The sequence below is a fragment of the Mustela nigripes genome, chromosome 14 (assembly GCF_022355385.1).
Source record: "Mustela nigripes isolate SB6536 chromosome 14, MUSNIG.SB6536, whole genome shotgun sequence".
NCBI lineage: Eukaryota > Metazoa > Chordata > Mammalia > Carnivora > Mustelidae > Mustela > Mustela nigripes.
The window spans coordinates 78,825,807-78,846,159 of record NC_081570.1 but is presented as its reverse complement, the minus strand read 5'-3'; the positions used below and the strand labels follow the sequence as shown (position 1 = coordinate 78,846,159).

The window sequence follows — 20,353 nt, the reverse complement described above, 5'->3', positions numbered from 1 at the left end:
TATGTGCATTGTTTTCTCAGACATGCTTTTACACACTTAATAGACTACAGTTACAGTGTAAACAACTTTTATATGCTCTGGGAAACCAAAAAATTCATTTGACTCTTTATTGCTGTATTCACTTTATTGCCCTGGTCTGGAACTGAACCCAGAATATCTCTGAGGTATGCCTGTAGAGGATAGTAAAAAATTTTGAGAATGGAGGTCTTTATTTATTTTTTTTTAAGATTTTATTTATTTATTTGACAGATCACAAGTAGGCAGAGAGGCAGGCAGAGAGAAGGAGAAGCAGGCTCCCCGCTGAGCAGAGAGCCTGATGGCAGGGCTTGATCCCAGGACTCTGGGACCATGACCTGAGCTGAAGGCAGAGGCTTAACCCACTAAGCCATCCAGGTGCCCCGAGAATGGAGGTCTTTAAAACACAAGAGGAAAGTTTTCTCTCTGCTTTTATTTCCTTTGCTTAATTTTTATTCTCTTGAGGTGGTTGTAAATAGTTTGGTATATAGCCTATCAAAAAATGGAATTATACAGCATATCCTATTCTTCACCAATAACTGATTGGTCTTCCATCATATTGGGAATTTCATTTTTTTTTTTTTAATGGCTGCATTCTGTTGTATGGTGGTGTCCTAATTTATTTGCTCATTCTTTGATGGACATTGGGGTTATCATCGGAACTATTAGAAATAGTTCTGTGATTAGTTTTAGTACATATATCCTTGTTTATTTGGGTAAATAATTCTTTTGGACAGATTCCTGAGTTAGCTTATGTACATGTAAATTTTGTTATATATACTTCCAAATAGTCCTTCAAAACAGCTCTACTAATATATGTGCTCAAAGTAATACGTTTGAAAACACTCTTCTACTTTATGCAGAGCATTGATTTTTGATTTTTTTTTGTAATGAAGTATTCAAACTCAGAAGGTATAAAGAAAAATGTAATAAATGCCATATTCCCATCACCCACCTTAACAAAGAAAACAAATGCAATTACAAATGCACTTGTAACCATGGTGCCTCCTCTCTTTCCAAACATAACGTTTTTACACTCATGAATATGTATGTATTTATAAACAATACAATATGTAGCCATAATATATTGCATAAGATACTTAGCATGGTTCCTGATAACCCCAGCTCCTGATTTACATTCTTTTTTTAATTTTATTTTTTAAAGATTTTATTTATTTATTTGACAGAGAGAGATCACAGTAGGCAGAGAGGCAGGCAGAGAGAGGGGAAGGGAAGGAAGCAGGCCCCTGCTGAGCAGAGAGCCCGATGCGGGACTCGATCCCAGGACCCTGAGATCATGACCCGAGCCGAAGGCAGCGGCCTAACCCACTGAGCCACCCAGGCGCCCCCTGATTTACATTCTGTGTAGTTTCCTTCTGCACTAAATAGAACTGATTTATGGAATCATTAGGTTATTGCAAAAATGAGTATGACTTAAAATGCAAGGTCATATAAGTTATTACATCTGTTTTGCTCATTTGTTCTGGTGGAAGCCAGCTGCCACATTGTGAGGATACTTACCAACTTTCTAGAGCGGTTTCTCATGTGGGGAACTGAAGCCTTCTGCCAATAACCATGTGCAGGAGACATCTTGAAACAGATCTTCTAGCCCTATTCAAACCTTCAGAGATGATAGCACTGGCCAAGATCTTGTCTGCAACTTTATGATAGGTCCTGAGTAGCATCACTCAGTTAAACTATAGCTTAATTCCTGACTTGCAGAAACTGTGAGATGATAAATACTTGATATATTAAGCTACTAGATTAGATTACAGATGAAAGAAAGAGAGAAATATATAGGTAGATGTGGGACACTTGGTCCCATCCTTGTGAATTATTTTCAAGGGAGACCAGGAGAATGAGTATATGGTACTTTTTAGACTTACATGGGAAATCCCAGAACACTAATGGGGATTCAGATATTGTGTGGCTAGAAAGACTTATAGTACAGTTGACCCTTGAACAACATGGGGCCTAGGGAGTGCTGAACCCCTGCACTGTTGAAAATCCATGTATTACTTTTGACTCCCCCAAAACTTAACTACTGATAGCCTTCTGTTGACCGGAAACCTTACTGATAACATAAACAGTTGATTAACATTTTCTGTTATGTATATTATATACTACATAAAGTAATATGGAGAAAAGATGGTTTTAAGAACATCATAAGGAAAAGAAAATACATTTATAGTACTGTATTATAAAAAGTCTGTGTAAAATACACATATACAGTTCAAACCCAAGTTGTTCAAGGGTTCACTGTAAATGGATTTTAGAGTGCATAGGTAGTGTGAGAGTTAGCATTCCTAGCCCCTGTGTTGTTCAAGGGTCAACTGTATATACTTTTCTGTGGCATTTGTCATATTGAAATTGTTTCCATGTTTTTCTCCTCATACTCCATTAGTGGTGAGCAACTTGAGGATAGAACAAGACAGGAACCATGTGTCTTACTCATCATCCCACTCAATGCCTGGCTCTGTACTTACCCTTATTAAGTATTTGTTGAGTGAAATTGATAGAGTTGAATTGGAAGTGAAGAACCGAGAGGGAATATTAAATCCCTGAAGCTAAGGTAGCCAGATTTTTGAGTCATTGTCAGATAGCATGTAAGGTCACCTTGTTTGTTCTGAAGAATAGTCATGGTTAGCTTCTGAATTACTACTTCTACTTTGGCTGTAGGAATTTGGCACTGATTTTGAAGTCATAATATTTGACTACTTTTTTTTTTTTTTTTTTCCTAAAGAAAGGAAGAGAGGGTGTTGGAGCAACAGAGGGAGAAGGAGAGAGAATCTTAAGGAGGCTCCATGCAGAGCCCTATGCACAGCTCAATATCACAATCCTAAGATCATGATCTGAGCCAAAATCAAGAGTCTGTGCCTTAAACAGCTGATGAAGCCAGGCACTCCAGTATTTGAATTTAATATGCTATTATTCTTTGGAGCTTGGGTTCGAGAATGTTATCTGTAGATGTTAATTTTAGACTCCTAGGCATATTAACTGAAGTTAAATTTTTTCTTTTCATTTTTCAAAATACAAAAGAATTATTAAGAGACCTATAGGCCTTTTAATTGAGGACTTTGCTGGTATATGTACAGGAGGCATTACTTACCTACATCCTAATTGATTATTTTCATTTTTGAACTATGAAAGAATAATATATTACCAGCAGAGGGTATTAAATCTAATTTTAGAATATCTGGGTTAGTCTTACTTTTAGCATTAGTAAGTGTGAGCCTCTCCGAACTTGTTTCTATTTGGAAAAATTCTTGATTCCGTTCCATCAACTATAGCACCCCCTACCAAATCACATCAGAATGCTAGTCTGTCCAGTCACAGGAGTGGCCCCACTGGAGCCCAAGTCAGCCCAACCCCACTTGAGCACAAATCAGGGTGGATTACACTCATGATTTTTCTTTTTTTTTCCTTCATTCTTTACATTCACTTAACCAAAAAGTTAATTTGTGTTGACTTCCATGATATCTTGCATGCATCTGTTTTCTTTGTCTGCATCTATTTTCTTTGTCTCTCCTGCCCCCACAATAGCCTAAACCTTAATTATATCTCACCCATACTTCTGTAATAGTCTTCTCGCTGGTCTCCCTACTTCTGTTTTTTCCTCTGTGATTTGTTGTTTAAAAAGGAGAGTACTCTTTTTTTTTTCTTTGTATTTATTTGTCAGAGGGAATGAGCGAGCGAGAGAGAGCGTGGAAGCACACACATGCAGGGGGAGTGGTAGGCAGATGGAAGAGCAAGCTCCCTGCTGAGTAAGGAGAACCATGTGGGACTGGATCCCAGGACTCTAGAACCTGTGCCAAAGGCAGATGCTTAACTGACTGAGCCATTCAGGTGTCCCAGAGTACTCTTTTTGTAAAACAGAAAATTTTTCTTTGCATGTTTAAAACCCTTGTGACTGCCAATTCTACTCCAAATAGATTCCAAATTACTTTCTTACAAGACACTTAATGATTGGGCACCCATTGACTTTTCATCTTTCTACACTTCCATTTAAAATACTATGTGTTTGGGGCGCCTGGGTGGCTCAGTGGGTTAAGCCGCTGCCTTCGGTTCAGGTCATGATCTCAGGGTCCTGGGATCGAGTCCCGTGTCGGGCTCTCTGCTCAGCAGGGAGCCTGCTTCCTTCTCTCTCTCTCTCTGCCTGCCTCTCAGTGTACTTGTAATTTCTCTCTCTCAAATAAAAAAAAAAAGCTATGTGTTAGCCATAATGGTCTCCTCTTGGTTCTTCTAACTTGTGTTGTTTGACGTGGAGGCCACTAGCCATATGTAACTATTGAACACTTGAGCTGTAGCTAGTCTAAATTGAGATGTGCTGTAAGTGTAAAATACACACTGAATTTCAGGCTTAGTATAAAGAATGTAAAATATTTCATTAGATATTTGTTGAAATAATGTTTTGGATATGTTTGGGTTAAAGAAAAGATGCTACTTCACTTCCTTTTTACTTTCTCAAGTATAGCTCCTAGAAAATTTAAAATAACTAATGTGGTTTGCATTTGTGGTTAACCTCATATTTGTATTGGAGAGCCCTTCTCTAACCCACCAAGCTTTTAAATTCCTCATGGACTTTGTACATGTCATCCATGTCATCCCTGTGCCCCCTTTTTTTTTTTTTTGCCTAGCTTTTTGTACAGGTGGCTGCTGCTTGCTCATCTTCTAGATCTTAAGTTGAATATTGCCTCTTGAGAAAGTCCTTAGCCATTCTATCGAATTAAGTTATTGTTTGTTGCCCTTATGTCATATATCTTTCTCTGCATTTGTTTGTTCAGTCTTTTACTTTTTTTTTTTTTTTAAAGATTTTATTTATTTATTTGACAGAGACAGAGAGATCACAAGTAGGCAGAGATGCAGGCAGAGAGAGAGGGGGAAGCAGGCTCCCCGCTGAGCAGAGAGCCTGATGTGGGACTCCCATCCCAGGACCCTGAGATCATGACCTGAGCCGATGGCAGAGGCTTAACCCACTGAGCCACCCAGGTGCCCCTAGTCTTTTACTTTTAAGTAGCTCCATGAGGAGAAAGAACTTGTCTGTTTTGTTTTTGACTATTATGTTCATATGTATTCAACACCCAGTAAAGTACTCTTTTAGAGGAGGTTCTGAATAAAGAAATACTTGTTAAATGAATAATGCTGGACTGTTTTCTTCTCAGATCTGTTTTAAGGATCAGTTGTGTGAAACTATTATATAAACTACAAAGGTCTGTACCAAGTTTATTTATATGCAGAAAAACTGAAGAAATTGGTTGTATACCCTAGGAAATTAAGATTTAATTGGATGAAGCAAAATCTGTGAATTTAGCCTGCATTTCAGTATGTTCTTCAAACTTTGTGTCCAATAGTTGGATGTAGTACTCATATATTATATCGCCTAGAGTTTTCGAGAGTTGTCATGTTTTGTAAATAATCTTTAAAAAGCATTACTTCTATTCCTTTCCTTCAGGATTTTTTTCCTATACTATACTTTTTTTCTTTGTAGGGTTAGTTAGGTATTTTAAATAGTATCAGACCTCAGAAATAACAGGTGCTAAAATATTTGTAAATGAACCCTTGTTCCCTTCAGTTTTGGCAGTATATTTTTCTTGGCAATTCCTTAATGTGCTGAGGTTATCAGAATACAGCTCATTATGCTAGTCAGTATTCAGGTATCTCTCTTGCTTAAGTTAAGAGTGAAATTCTTTAAGAAATAGTAACATACTGATTTTGAGACCATCAGCAACAGCAGAGGTCTGGAGGAGGAGTAGGAAGATGATTCTTTGTATACTGTTAGAGATGGGGACAAGAAACAAGCAAGATTCCAAATACAGTTCTGAAATGTATAGTTAGTTTACGTCTCTGTAAGAAGCAGCTTAGGAGATCTGTTGGGAAGACATGGATGGGCCTTTTTAGTAGTAATCATAGTAGTAGTAGTAATAGTAGTAATAACAGAGGTAGTAGAGGTAGTAGTATAATAATGGCAAACATTTGAGTGCTTACTATGCCAGGTAGTGTTCTAAGTGTCATAAAACGTTTAATTTTCATGGAAAGTGTGTAAGATTGATACACTTTTTAAAAAGTGTATTCATTTGAGAGAGAGAGTCTTAGAGGGAGAGAGAGTGTGCGCCACAGTAGAGGGGTGGGGAGGAACAGAGGGTGAGGGAGAAGCAGACTCCCCTGCCTCTCTCAGGCGGGGGCTCTAATTCCAGGACCGTGGGGTCTTGATCTGAGCCAAGGGACACAATTAACCCATTGAGCTACACAGGCATCCTAATTGGTATGCTTATTAATCTACTTTTGTCAGAAGAGGGATTGAGGCATCAGCTGGTTAAAGTAAATTGCCTAAGGTCAGACAGCTAGTTAAGTGGAAGAAATGCCTAGAATCTGGGTATGGAGTTCATATTGATCCAGCCTAGAATAAAAGAAAAAGTGGCCAAAGATAGATTTGTGGGGACAACATCTGATAGAGCATAGAAAGGATCCAACAAAGGAGAGTCCTGAGAAGTAGAAGGAAAACCCTCAGAACATGTTGTTGTAAAAGCCAGGGAAAAGAAAAGAAAAAATGAAAGTAGAAAAATAGCTGCATTTATTGAGTGCTAGGTATATGCCAAATACTTAGTCTACATTTTATTATTATCTCTGTTTTACAAATAAGAAGCTGAGGCTTAATATCAGCAGTAAGTAGACATGCTGGAAGTAGAATCTAAGAAAGAGAAGAAATCAAGGAAATATATAATCAAATAAATAAATCAGGAAAACTTCCCAGAACTGAAGTCATGAGATTCTAAGTTAAAAGAGCCCATCAACATGCTAAATAAAATTAAAAAATATTTGCATCAAGGCATTTCATTGCAAACTTTAACTAAGGGACCAAAGAGAAGAGGGAGAAGTTCCGAGAAGTGAAGGGAAATAGGATAATTAATGTAAGAGTGGTTTCAGACTCTTCATCAAAAATAATGGAAGGTAAAAGACAACTGAAGGCAGTATCTTCAAAAATCTGAGGGAAAATTATTTCCAATTTGGTTTAAATGCAGCCGAATTTTTAAGTGTTACAGCAGAATAAATATTTTCATATTACCTTTCAGGAAGCTATGAGAGGAGATATCTCACCAAAATGAAAGAATGTATCAAGAAAAAGGAAGAAAGACAAGGGGTTTTGGAAACATTATCCAGTCCAAAGAGGGATGAAGGAAATACCTGGATCACAGTGAAGGGAGATCCCCAGTGACAGCCAAGCTCCAGGAATAGAAGGCAACCAGTCCAGAGTAGAGAAGGTCAGAGGGTTTTAAAGTGGTCATGTTCAAAATACAAACTTGATTCATAATGAAGAGGGTTGTTAAGGATTCCCTCCATCGGAATCTGCTCTGTTATTTTATGGAGTAATTTGTTCATACCTGAATTTTTCAGAGCAACTTTCTTAATATATAATTCATATACTATACAATTTCCCATTTAAAGTGTACAAGTCAGTCGTTTTCATTACCTCAACAAGAAACCTTGAACTCTTTAGCTGTAGCTCACTGCCCCTCCACTCTCTGCAGTCCTAAGCAATCACTAATCAACTTTCTTTCTATAGATAATGCCTATTCTGGACATTTCTTATAAACAGAATCATTTCTGGTATTTCATGTCTGGCTTCTTTCACTTAGCATAATGTTTTCAAGATTATCCATGTTAAATCTGTCAGCACTTCATTTCTTTTTATAGCTGTGACCCAAGTTTTTAAAATGTAAATTTAATTACAAACTGCTTTGCCATTGAACTAAGCTCTTTTGTATATCTTTACTGAAAATGTTTCTATTTTTAGTCTCTTAGTGAGAATACTTATATTTATATTTATAATAAATAAATAACTTAAAATAAATATTTATAATAAAATATAAATTATATTTATGATTTATTTTATAATAAAATATTTATAATGAATTAATTATATCTGTATCACTCAGAAAACAAGATTTTTTTTTTAAGATTTTATTTATTTGACAGAAATCACAAGTAGGCAGAGAGGCAGGCAGAGAGAGAGGGGGGAAGCAGGCTCCCTGCTGAGCAGAGAGCCCGATGTGGGGCTGGATCGCAGGACCCTGAGATCATGACCTGAGCCGAAGGCAGAGGCCTAACCTGCTGAGTCACCCAGGTGCCCTGAAAACAAGATTTTTTTAAAAAAGATTTTTATTTGACAGAGGCAGAGCATAGTAGGCAAAGCAACAGGCAAAGGGAGAGGGAGAAGCAGGTGCCCCACTGAGCAGAGAACCCCATGTGGGGCTTGATCCCAGGACCCTGAGATTATGACCGGAGCCCAAGGCAGATGCTTAACCACATGTCCCAAAAAATAAGATTCTTACTTTAAGAAAATATCTTACTTGTTAAATAAAAGGCTTCTTTGAAATTCTGATTTCTTGGCATTGCTTTAGCATGCTAATCAAAATGCCATTTTAATAGCAGTGGAAAAGTAATGATGTGGTTTAAATGCATTTGACTTTGAGCCATAAATCAATGATAAATTTTCTTAACTGAATTAAATGCTGTTCTCTCAGGCCTCTGAAGCATTAATCTAATTCTCTGGTTCTAATGTCTACTTATATTTCTTAGTGTACTGTGCCTGTATCTATTTATATCACACTACAGGTATGTAAAAAGATGTTTTTTCTCAACCATCTGAGCCCTTGATCCCCTCAAAAACAAGTTCAGAATGGTGTCTTTGCTAATCATACTTTAATTTCCTGGTTACATTTCATTTCAAGTACTGTCAAATATTTTAATTTTATGAGATAGTCTGATATTGTTCCAGGTACTGTAGCTGTATGCCAAACCACCATAAAACTTAATAGCTTAAAAAAATTGCTTTAGTATTCTGTGGATTCTGCAGGTCAGGAATTTGGACAGAGCATTAGGAGAAGGGCTTGTCTCTGCTTCAAAAATGCCTGTGAAGCAGAGAAGCTGAGAGGACTCAGAGGCTGGGGTTGATTCTTCATCTACGGTCTGGAATCATTTGATGGTATATTCACATTCCTGTCCAGTGGTTGACTGGGACCCCAGCTGGGCTATTAGCCAGACTGCCTGTACTTGCCCTCTCCATGTGGTCCCTGTGTGGGACAGTTTAGGTTTCTCAACAGCTTGGTGTCTGGGTTCCAAGAGTAAGTTTCAGTAATCATTTTTGATACATATTATTAATTGAGGCAGTCAAAAATCAATCCAAGAGGTCCAAACCAAGACACATATTTAAAATGGCAAAAAATAGTGATAAAGAGAGAATTCTAAAATTTGCAAAAGAAAACAGTTACATACAAGGGAAACCCCCATAATACTATCAGTGGATTTTTCAAGAAAAACTTTGCAGGGCCGATGGAAGCGGCATGATATATTCAAAGTGCTGAAAGAAGAAAATCTGCAGCCAAGAATACTCTATCCAGCAAGGCTATCATTCGAAATAGAAGGAGAAATCAAGAGTTTCCCAGGCAAACAAAAACTAAGGGGTTCCGGATCACTAAAGCAGTTCTACAAGAAATATTAAATGGGACTCTTTGAGTGGATAGGAAGGACCATAAGTAAGAGTAAGAAAAGTAGTAAAAATAAGTATGTCTATAAAAGTCAGTAAAGGATTTACAAAATAAAAGGATATACAGTATGACACCATATACCTAAAATATGGTAGAGGTTGGGAGGGAGAAGAATAAAGAATGGGTTCAAACTTAAGTGATCACCAACTTAATATAGACCACTATATGCAGAAGATGTTATATTCAAACTGGTATCCACAAATTAAAAACCAATTATAGGTATGGAAAAAAGAAGAGAAAGGAACCCAAGTATATCATTAAAGAAAGCCAACTAATCATGAGAGAAGAGAGTAAGGGAAGAGAGGAACAGAGAAGAACTACAAAAAACAACCATGAAGCAAACAACAAAATGGCAATAAATACATAACTATCAATAATTACTCTGAATGTAAATAGACTTAATGCTCCAATCAAAAGATACAGGGTGATGGAATGGATTAAAAAAAAACAAAACAGTAGAATAGATCAATGAAAAGATCAACAAAATTTATAAGCCTTTAGCTAGACTCATAAAAAATAATCAGGAATGAAATAGGAGAAATAACCAATATCACAGAAATAGAAAGGATCATTAGGGAGTATTATGAAAAATTATATGCCAACATTGGACAACCTAGAAGAAATGGATAACTTTCTAGAAACCTACAACTTCTCAAAACTGAATTAGGAAGAAATAGAAAGTTTGAACAGAACCAATGTGGGTCTTGAACTCACAGCCCTGAGATAAAGAGTTGCATGCTTTATGGCCTGAGCCAGCCAGGCACCCCCACTCTCAGCACTTTTATTCAGCATAGTACTGGAAGTTGTAGCTGCATCATCAGACATGAAGAAAGGAATGAGAGGCATTCACATTGGTAAGGAAGAAGTAAAACTGTCACTATTTGTAGAAGACATGATACTATATATAGAAAACCCTAAAGCCTCCACCAAAAAACTACTAGAACTGTTGAAGGAATTCCATAAGGCTGCAGGATACAAGATCAATATTCAGAAATTCTTTGCATTTCTATACACAAATAATGAAGCAGCAGAAAGAGAAATTAGGAAAACAATCCCATCTGTAATTGTACCAATAATAGTAAAATACTTAGGAATAGGAAAGAACCAAGATGCCCTTCAACGGACGAATGGATAAGGAAAATGTGGTCCATATACACTATGGAGTATTATGCCTCCATCAGAAAGGATGAATACCCAACTTTTGTTGCAGTATGGACTCTACTTGAAGAGATTATGCTGAGTGAAATAAGTCAAGCAGAGAGAGTCAATTATCATATGGTTTCACTTATTTGTGGAGCATAACAAATAGCATGGAGGACATGGGGAGTTAGAGAGGAGAAGGGGGTTGGGGGAAATTGGAAGGGCAGGTGAATCATGAGAGACTATGGACTCTAAAAAACAATCTGAGGGGTTTGAAGTGGTGGGGGGGTGGGAGGTTGGGGTACCAGGTGGTGGATATTATAGAGGGCACGGATTGCATGGAGCACTGGGTGTGGTGAAAAAATAATGAATGCTGTTATGCTGAAAATAAATTAAAAAAAAAAAGAATAAATTTCACCAAGGAGGTGAATGACCTGTACCCTGAGAACTATAAAATATCGATGAAAGAAATTAAAGATGAGATAAACAAATGGAAAGACATCATACTCATGAATTGGAAGATACCAATAAATGTCCATATTACCCAAAGTGATCTAGATATTTGCAATCTCTATCAGGATACCAACAGCATTTTTCACAGAACTAGAATAAACAATATTAAAATTTGGAACCACAAAAGAAACCAAATAGCCACAGCAATCTTGAAAAAGGAAAGCTAGATATGTCACAATCCCAGGTTTCAAGATATACTACAAAGTTACAGTAATCAAAATAGTATGGTCTTGGCACAAAATGCAGTCACATAGAACAATGGAACAGAATGAAGAGCCCAGAAATAAACCCATGATTATGTGGTCAATTAATCCTTGACAAAGGATGCAAGAATATGTAATAAGAAAAAGACAGTCTCTTCAGCAAATAATATTGGGGGAACTGGACAGCTACATGGAAAAGAATGAAACTGGACCGCTTTCTTACACCACACACAAAAATAGAATTAAGGATCTAAATGGGAGACCTAAAATCATAAAAATCCTAGGAGAGAGCACAGGCAGTAATTTCTCTGACATTGGCCATAGCAATATTTTTCTAGATATGTCTCCTGAGGCAAGGGAAACAAAAGCAAGAATAAGCTGTTGGAAATATATAAAAATAAAAACTTCTGCACTGCAAAGGATCCAGTCAACAAAACTTAAAGACAACTGACAGAATGGGAGAAGATATTTGCAAAATATCCAATAAAGGGTTTTTCAAAAATATATAAAGAACTTACACAAATTAGCACACAAATAACATGTAATACAATTAAAAATGAGTGGAAGACATGAAAAGACATTTCTCCAAGGAAGGCAAACAGATGGCCAGCAGACAAATTGAAAGGTCCTCAGCATCACCCATCAACAGGAAATGCAGATCAAAACCACAATGAGATCACAATGCAGATCAAAACCACCTCATACCTAACAATGGCTCACATAAAAAACACAAGAAACAAGTGTTAGCAAGGATGTGGAGAAGAAGGAGTCCTTTTGCAGGGTGGATAGGAATGCAAACTGTCATAGCCAAAGTGGAGAACTGTATAGAGTTTCCTCCAAAGATTAAAAATAGAATTCTCATATGCTGCAGTAATCACATTAATGGGTATTTACTCAAAGAATATGAAAACACTAACTGAAAAGGATATATGCATCCTTATATTGATTGCAGCATTATTTACAGTAGCCAAATTATGGAAGCAGCCCAAGTGTCCATTGATAGATGAATGGATAAAGTAGAGGTGAGATATATCATATATATGATCTCTCTCTCTCATATATATACTATATATATAATATATTATACACACATATCATATATATACATATTATATAGGTTATATATATCCTATATATATATTATATAGGTTATATATAATATTATCAGCCATAAAAGGAAGACTTGCCATTTGCAACAACATGGATGGAGCTAGAGAATACAATGCTAAGTGAAATAAGTCAGAGAAAGACAAGTAGCATATGATTTCACACATATGTCAAATTTTTTTTAAAAAATATTTTATTTATTTATTTGACAGACAGAGATTACAAGTAGGAAGAGAGGCAGGCAGAGAGAGAGGAGGCAGCAGACCCCCTCGCTGAGCAGAGAGCCCAATGACGGACTCGATCCCAGGACCCTGAGATCATGACCCGAGCCGAAGGCAGCGGCTTAACCCACTGAGCCACCCAGGCGCCCTCATATGTCAAATTTAAGAAACAAATGAACAGAGGGAAAAAGGAGACAAAACAAAAATCAGACTTTTAAGTAGGACTCAGTGCCCAACATGGGGCCTGAACTCAGGACCCTGAGATTGAGGGTTATATGCTCTACTGAGTGAACCAGCCAGGCAACCCCCCAAAATAGACTCTTAACTGTAGAGAACAAACTGATAGTTACCAGAGGGGAGGTAGTTGAGGAGTAGGTGAAATAGGCAAAGGTGATTAATAAGAGTATAATTGTCTTGATAAGCACTAATACACAGAATTGTTAAGCCACTATAGTGTACATCTGAAACTAATATATCACTCTGTGATAACTACACTGGAATTAAAATAAAAATTTAAAAATTAGAAAAGAAATAAAAATAGTCAATTTTGGGAGTTAAGAGCATCCGTATAACTTAAAATACAAAGCAATAGAGGAACCGTGATTGTTTTTCATTGGAGATCCTATTAAAATATTGTAGTGATATCTAAAATTCCTACTAAACTTTATTATTTTATTAAGATTTTGCTTTTTTAGAACAGTTTTAGATTCATAACAAGATTGAGTGGAAAGTACAGAGATTTCCCATATACTACCGGCCCTCCCCAACATGCGTTCTCCACCAGAATGGTACTTGTGTTATCAGTGATATACCTACATTGACACATCATAATCACCCAAAATCCTTACTTTATATTAGTGTTTACTCTTAGTGTTTGTTGTGCATTGTATGGATTTGGTCAAATGTGTGATGACACATATCATGATGGTATTACACAGACTATTTTTATTATCCTAAAAATCCTCTGTGCTCTGCCCATTCATCTCTCCCCTATTCCCAACTCCTAGCAACTACTGATCTTTTTACTGTCTCCATTGTTTTGCCTTTTTTTTTTTTTAAAGATTTTATTTATTTGACAGAGAGAGATCACAAGTAGGCAGAGAGGCAGGCAGAGAGAGAGAGAGGAGGAAGCAGGCTCCCTGCTGAGCAGAGAGCTTGATGCGGGACTCGATCCCAGGACCCTGAGATCATGACCTGAGCCGAAGGCAGCGGCTTAACCCACTGAGCCACCCAGGCGCCCTGTTTTGCCTTTTTTTGTATCATTGGAATAATATATATGAAGTTTCCTGAGATTGACTAAGCCATTTTACAACTGAGATAATAATTCACATACCATAAATCCATTCATTCACTTAAAGTGTGCAGTTCAGTGGCATTTAGTCTATTCACAAGGTTATGTAACCATGACCACAGTCCAATCCCAGAATGTTTTTGTCACTCCAAAAAGAAATCCCATGCATGTTAGCCGTCTTTCCCCAGGGCCCTTGAAGCCACTGATCTACTTTCTGTTTCTGGATTTGCCTATTCTGGACATTTTATGTAAATGGAGCCCTGCAATATGTGGTCATTTGTGCCTGATTACTAAGCATTTTTAATGATAGTTTCAACCTTTCCAAAATACGTTCATATTTAAAAATAAATGCATAACCCCTCTATGAGGTAGACAAGAACTTTGTGATGTAATGGCACTGTCAGATTTACTATGTCTTCATGACCTCAGTTTACCATAGGAAATTTAGAGGTGACAGGGTAAAGATTTGGAAAAGTACTGTAGAGTTAAAGGAAAAATAGAACATGATGGTATATGAAAAATGAATCAGTCCTGTGGGATTTCTAGAACCATGTGTATTAAACTTTATTAAAATGCAACTGCAATGAAATACTTCAGTTTTATTTCAGTATTTAACATATGAAGATGAGTTACTGAGCCTTCAGTAGTTCTAGATTGAATCTCATATCAGCTGAATTTCAGCAAAGTTGAAAGGATGTCAGGATTGAGCTCTTCCTTATTCCAGACTCTTTAAATGGAAGCCTGTTGCTACAGTGTGCAGAAGGGGTATGATAAATTTATTTGTTTTAATAAACGAAAGCAAAGTAGGAATCTCTTGCCTTTCCTACAGTTAATTCTAGTAGAGAACTTGTATATAATGGAAATGTGAAATATTAATTTTTAAAAATTGTAAGCATATTTGAAATTAAAGGTTGGTATTAATAAGGGGTAACATTTTTCTGTAAATTCTTGTGTTAGGTATTCTGTTTACTGTGATTCAGGGATGCAAATTAGTGCAATCCTGATAATTGAATTTGTGGCTGTAATTATGTAGAAAAGATCAATAGGGTAACAAATCACAATAGGCTATCTTGTGGTATACCATGGCTCCTTTCTTTGGTTCCTGTCTGGCTTTTTGCCCTGAGGAGCTGTGCTGCTGGTCTCTGCATTGGTAAGGATTTCTTTTGCCTGGAAGCCTAAATGATCTGCCCATTTCTCCTTTTCCTTGGGCCCCATGCTGTATCCTGCTTGTCTTTCTTGGGGATTCTTCCCTCAACAGTAAGAGTTCCCTTGTCCCTTCTATAATACTGTTTCCAAGAGAAGTAAATTCTAAAATGTGTTCCTGAACATCAGAGGTATTCTGAGGTTAATAAAACTTCTGGCCCTTTCGGCACTTGTAATCAAATTTTTGTTTAAGTTCCAGCCTCGTATTGAGTTGCTTAACTTTGACCTTAGAATCCCTTTTCCATTTTATCCTTTCCTTACATCAAAGTATCCTGCTGGTTTGAGGGGAGGAAGTGGGGGACAGAGGGATAGAGAGTCATTTGTGTATTGAGGTGAGGAAAAAAGCCTTGGCCAACCCATGAGGAGAATAGTGATTGCTAAAATGGTCTCAGTGGGGATTATATGCCTTGGTATTTTAATTTCTGTGTGTATGAATTGCTATATATAATTAAGATTAGCTGACATTGTGCTGAATCCGAAAATAATTTGCAGTGCTTTAGCCATTTACCTATGACATAAAATTTAAGATCTTTTCAAAGCACATGAAAGCATGTCCAAGTTTTTAGCTTTAAATAACTAAGTACTTCACAATCAAGGAGCCCTTTTCATGATAGTTTTTAGAAAATACAGTCCCTTAAAAAGCCTATTAACACCTTATTTTGTAAACTCATTTTAAGAATGTTTAGTTTTATATAGGTATTCAAATATGGCTATTTTTTAAATAATTGTTTATTTTTTAAAAATTTTGTAAAAATTTATTTATTTATTTTCAGCATAACAGTATTCATTATTTTTTCACCACACCCAGTGCTCCATGCAATCCGTGCCTTCTATAATACCCATCACCTGGTACCCCAACCTCCCACCCCCCTGCCACTTCAAACCCCTCAGATTGTTTTTCAGAGTCCATAGTCTCTCATGATTCACCTGCCCTTCCAATTTCCCCCAACCCCCTTCTCCTCTCTAATACCCCTTGTCTTCCATGCTATTTGTTATGCTCCACAAATAAGTGAAACCATATGATAATTGACTCTCTCTGCTTGACTTATTTCACTCAGCATAATCTCTTCCAGTCCTGTCCATGTTGCTACAAAAGTTGGGTATTCATCCTTTCTGATGGAGGCATAATACTCCATAGTGTATATGGACCACATTTTCCTTATCCATTCGTCTTTGAAGGACATCTTGGCTCCTTCCACAGTTTGGCGACCGTGGCCATTGCTGCTATAAACATTGGGGTACAGATGGCCCTTCTTTTCATGACATCTGTATCTTTGGGGTAAATACCCAGGAGTGCAATGGCAGGGTCATAGGGAAGTTCTATTTTTAATTTCTTGAAGAATCTCTACACTGTTCTCCAAAGAGACTGCACCAACTTGCATTCCCACCAACAGTGGAAGAGGGTTCCCCTTTCTCCACATTCCCTCCAACACATGTTGTTTCCTGTCTTGCTAATTTTGGCCATTCTAACTGGTGTAAGGTGATATCTTAATGTGGTTTTAATTTGAATCTCCCTGAGGGCTAGCGATGATGAACATTTTTTCATGTGTCTGATAGGCTATTATTATATTTTTATTAGTGAAGTGATAATGCTGTGTTCAGATATTATTTATGTATATTTTGTTTTTCAGCTGTATTTGTATACATGTTTGTATACATATCTGCTTAGGAGATGGGCATAATTTATGGTAACTTTATGGACATATGTGTAATTCAGTTAATCTTAGAAATAGGGATCTTAAGTGTTTTTTAAATTCTGGTTGCCCATTTAAAACAGAAAGTTATCTTCAGCTTCTGTCATTTGGTACTTCTAATAGCTGCTTTATTATAGCCATCGGTGGGGATGTCTACTCTTCATAGGCATCCCATTCTATTTCAGAATAGTTCTATGTGAAAATTTTGTCTTGCATCTCTCCCACTCTGCTCACTCAACCATTTATCATGATTTTGTTCCTCTAGGAAGAGTCCCTTTTCTACAAAAATACTCTTAGGCTGTTTGAAGACAGGTACCACCGGTCTCCTTACATCTTATTTATTAGGCTAAGCAACCCCAGTTTTTTTTTTTTTTTTAAAGATTTTATTTATTTATTTGACAGAGAGAGATCACAAGTAGGCAGAGAGGCAGGCAGAGAGAGAGAGAGGAGGAAACAGGCTCCCTGCTGAGCAGAGAGCCCGACTCGGGACTCGATCCCAGGACCCTGAGATCATGACCTGAGCCGAAGGCAGCGGCTTAATCCACTGAGCCACCCAGGCGCCCCAACAACTCCAGTTTTTATTGACTTATTGGTCATGTTACAGCATTTCCCTGTCCTCATCACCCAGTGGACATGTTTTAATTCCTTTGCTTTTAAATGTTTTTGACTAAAGAATACATTTTACATCCCAGCTAAATATACCCATAAATATATGTACAGGTAGTACATAGTTTTAATACATACATGAAAGCTAATAACAATTTCATAAGGCAATTTTTATGTTCTTTTTCATTTTTAAAAATGCAGGTGTAACCTGTCATATTGATTTTATTACTCCCTGATGGATTTTATCCTGTAGTTTGGAAAACACTGTTGTAGTTTGTTCATGTTACTGAACTGAAATATTTTCCAAAAGCTAGGTGTTAGAATAATCGTTGCTAAAGTAGGTTTTACCTTTATCACCTCAAAGAAAATATTGTGATGGTCATTATTAAGTAAAACTTAACAGGGTTATCGTGTTCTTGGTAATGAATGCAATAAAACGAAAATATATTCAACTTTCATTTTTATCCATAGGTGGCGACAGACAAGGTTGCAGAAAAGCTGAGTTCTACTCTCTCATGGGTGAAGAACACAGTATCACATACAGTCAGTCAGATGGCCAGTCAGGTGGCAAGTCCATCTGCCTCATTACACACTACATCCTCCTCTACCACACTATCTACGCCAGCCCTTTCACCAACTTCCCCTTCACAGTTGAGTCCAGACGACTTAGAACTCCTGGCTAAACTGGAGGAACAAAATAGGTGAGTGAAGTTGCTTGGCTTTTCTTTCTTTGCAGTTATATGAGCTCAACCATCCATTGATATATATATATATGTCATAAACAAAATGTACTCATATTGAGTGTTTATTTTCTAGTCTTTGGCTCCTTGTTTATGAAAATTACTTAACAGAAGTATTCAAGTCTTTTTTGGAGGAGTTGGTCCTAAAACTAAAGTTGTACTAAAATTTTCTTCTGGCTCAGATAGCTTTAGAGATTTTTCTTAAGATGGCAAATTCCCTAAATTATTTCTGAATTTTATAATTTTTTTAAGGCAATAAAACTACCATTTCTTTTCTTTTCTTTTTTTTTAGACTTTATTTATTTATTTGAGAGAGAGCATAAGCCAGGGGAGTGGGAGCGGGAAGGACAGAGGAAGAGAGAGAAGCAGACCGCTTGCTGAGCAGGGGGCCTGATGAGACGGGGCTTGATCCTAGGACCCTGGAATCATGACCTTGGCTGAAGGCAAATAGATGCTTAACTGAGCTACCCAGGTGCCCCTAAAACTACCATTTTTGATTTAAACTCTCAAACTAGTCCCCTTTGGTTAATTTGTAAAGTAATTTAATTTAGGGTAGATACCTAATTTATGGTTTAGAGTGGGAAATACCTTAATTTATTTAAGGAAGGCAAAGTATCCTTCTCTCTTAAAAGGAATGAAATAGAATAGCTGTTTTTTGTATATATATATATATTAAAAATATATTTATATAATATATATAATTTTTCTGTATATATATTATATATTATATATATTTTATAGCTGTTTTCTGTATATATATATATAAAAATACAGAAAACAGCTATTCTATTTCATATATATAAATATATATATAAAACTATATATATAAAACAACTATTCTATTTCATATATTGTTATATATATAACTGTTCTATTTCATATATACATATATATGTACATACACATATATACAGAGAATGTATACACACGTATACATATATACACAGAGAATGTATACTCTGAATCCTGTGTGCCCTTCACTATATTATTATCAGAAGCTCTTTCGGCCATCAGCTACAAAAGAATTATTGGAAGAGCCCTTTTGTGTTTAGTCAGGATATATACTACCACTGGCTTTAAGGGTAATAACAGAGACAACTACTTTTTTTTTTTTTTTAAGATTTTTTACTCATTTTTTTTCTAATAATAGAGCACAACAGGGGGAGCAACAGACAGAGGGAGAGGGAGAAGCAGATTCTCTACTGAGCAGGGACCCCAATGTGGGGCTTGATCCCAAGACTCTGGGATCATGATCTGAGTCAAAGGCAGACACTTAACCAACTGAGCCACCCAGGTGCCACACAGAGACAACTTCTAACAGCTTTTTTCATATATAATTGACATAATAAAGTACACATTTTAAGGTGTGCAGTTTGACAGGTTTTGACATATGTATTTATCTGTGAAATAATCACCAAACTCAAGAAAATGAACGTATCCACTATCCCCTTTCTCATCACCAGGCAGCCATTAATTGGCTTTCAGTTACTATAGATTAGTTTGCATTTTCTACAATTTTATAGAAATGGAATAATATAGTGTGTATTTTTTAAAATGGAATATTTTATTCAGAGTAATTATTTTGAGATTCATCCATGTGGTAGTGTCCATGTATAGTTCATTTTTTCATTGCTTAGTAATACTCTATTGTATGTATATATCATGTTTATTCACTTTTTGTTATGAAATGCTGTGAACATTATTTATGTATACAAGTCTTTGTATACATAGATGTATGTTTCATTTCTCCTGGACAGATACCTACATTTGGAATGACTGGTTTATATGATAGGTGCACATTTAACTGTCAAATGGTTTCTGAAGGGCCTGTACTTTTCTCACATTCCCACCATCAGTGTATGAAATTTTTAGTTTGTTTACATCCTTGCTGATACTTGGTATGGTTAGGCTTTAATCTTAGCCCTTCTAACAGTTATTGGTATCTTGTATTTTTAATTTGTATTTCTAATGGTGTTGAGCATCTTTTCATGTGTTTATTTGCCATTGATGTGTCTTCTCTGTTTGAAATTTTTGCCCATTAAAAATTAGGTTATTTGCTTTCTTTCTTTTTTTGT

At 36.5% G+C, this 20,353-nt stretch overlaps 1 protein-coding gene across 7 annotated transcripts in view; it reads left to right on the top strand.

Annotated features, from left to right (window-relative positions):
* EVI5 (ecotropic viral integration site 5) overlaps positions 1-20,353 on the top strand; it is a 198,364-nt gene that overhangs the window by 21,826 nt on the left and 156,185 nt on the right. For 4 of the 7 annotated variants that reach the window (XM_059375393.1, XM_059375396.1, XM_059375399.1 and 1 more), the window contains one exon: positions 18,010-18,239. In XM_059375393.1, the coding sequence (XP_059231376.1) occupies positions 18,091-18,239 (149 nt within the window). In that variant the 5' untranslated portion in view covers positions 18,010-18,090. Of the gene's footprint in view, positions 1-4,926; positions 5,005-7,085; positions 7,275-18,009; positions 18,240-20,353 lie in introns of those variants that run through there. The other 3 variants (XM_059375394.1, XM_059375395.1, XM_059375397.1) reach the window with 2 other exon arrangements.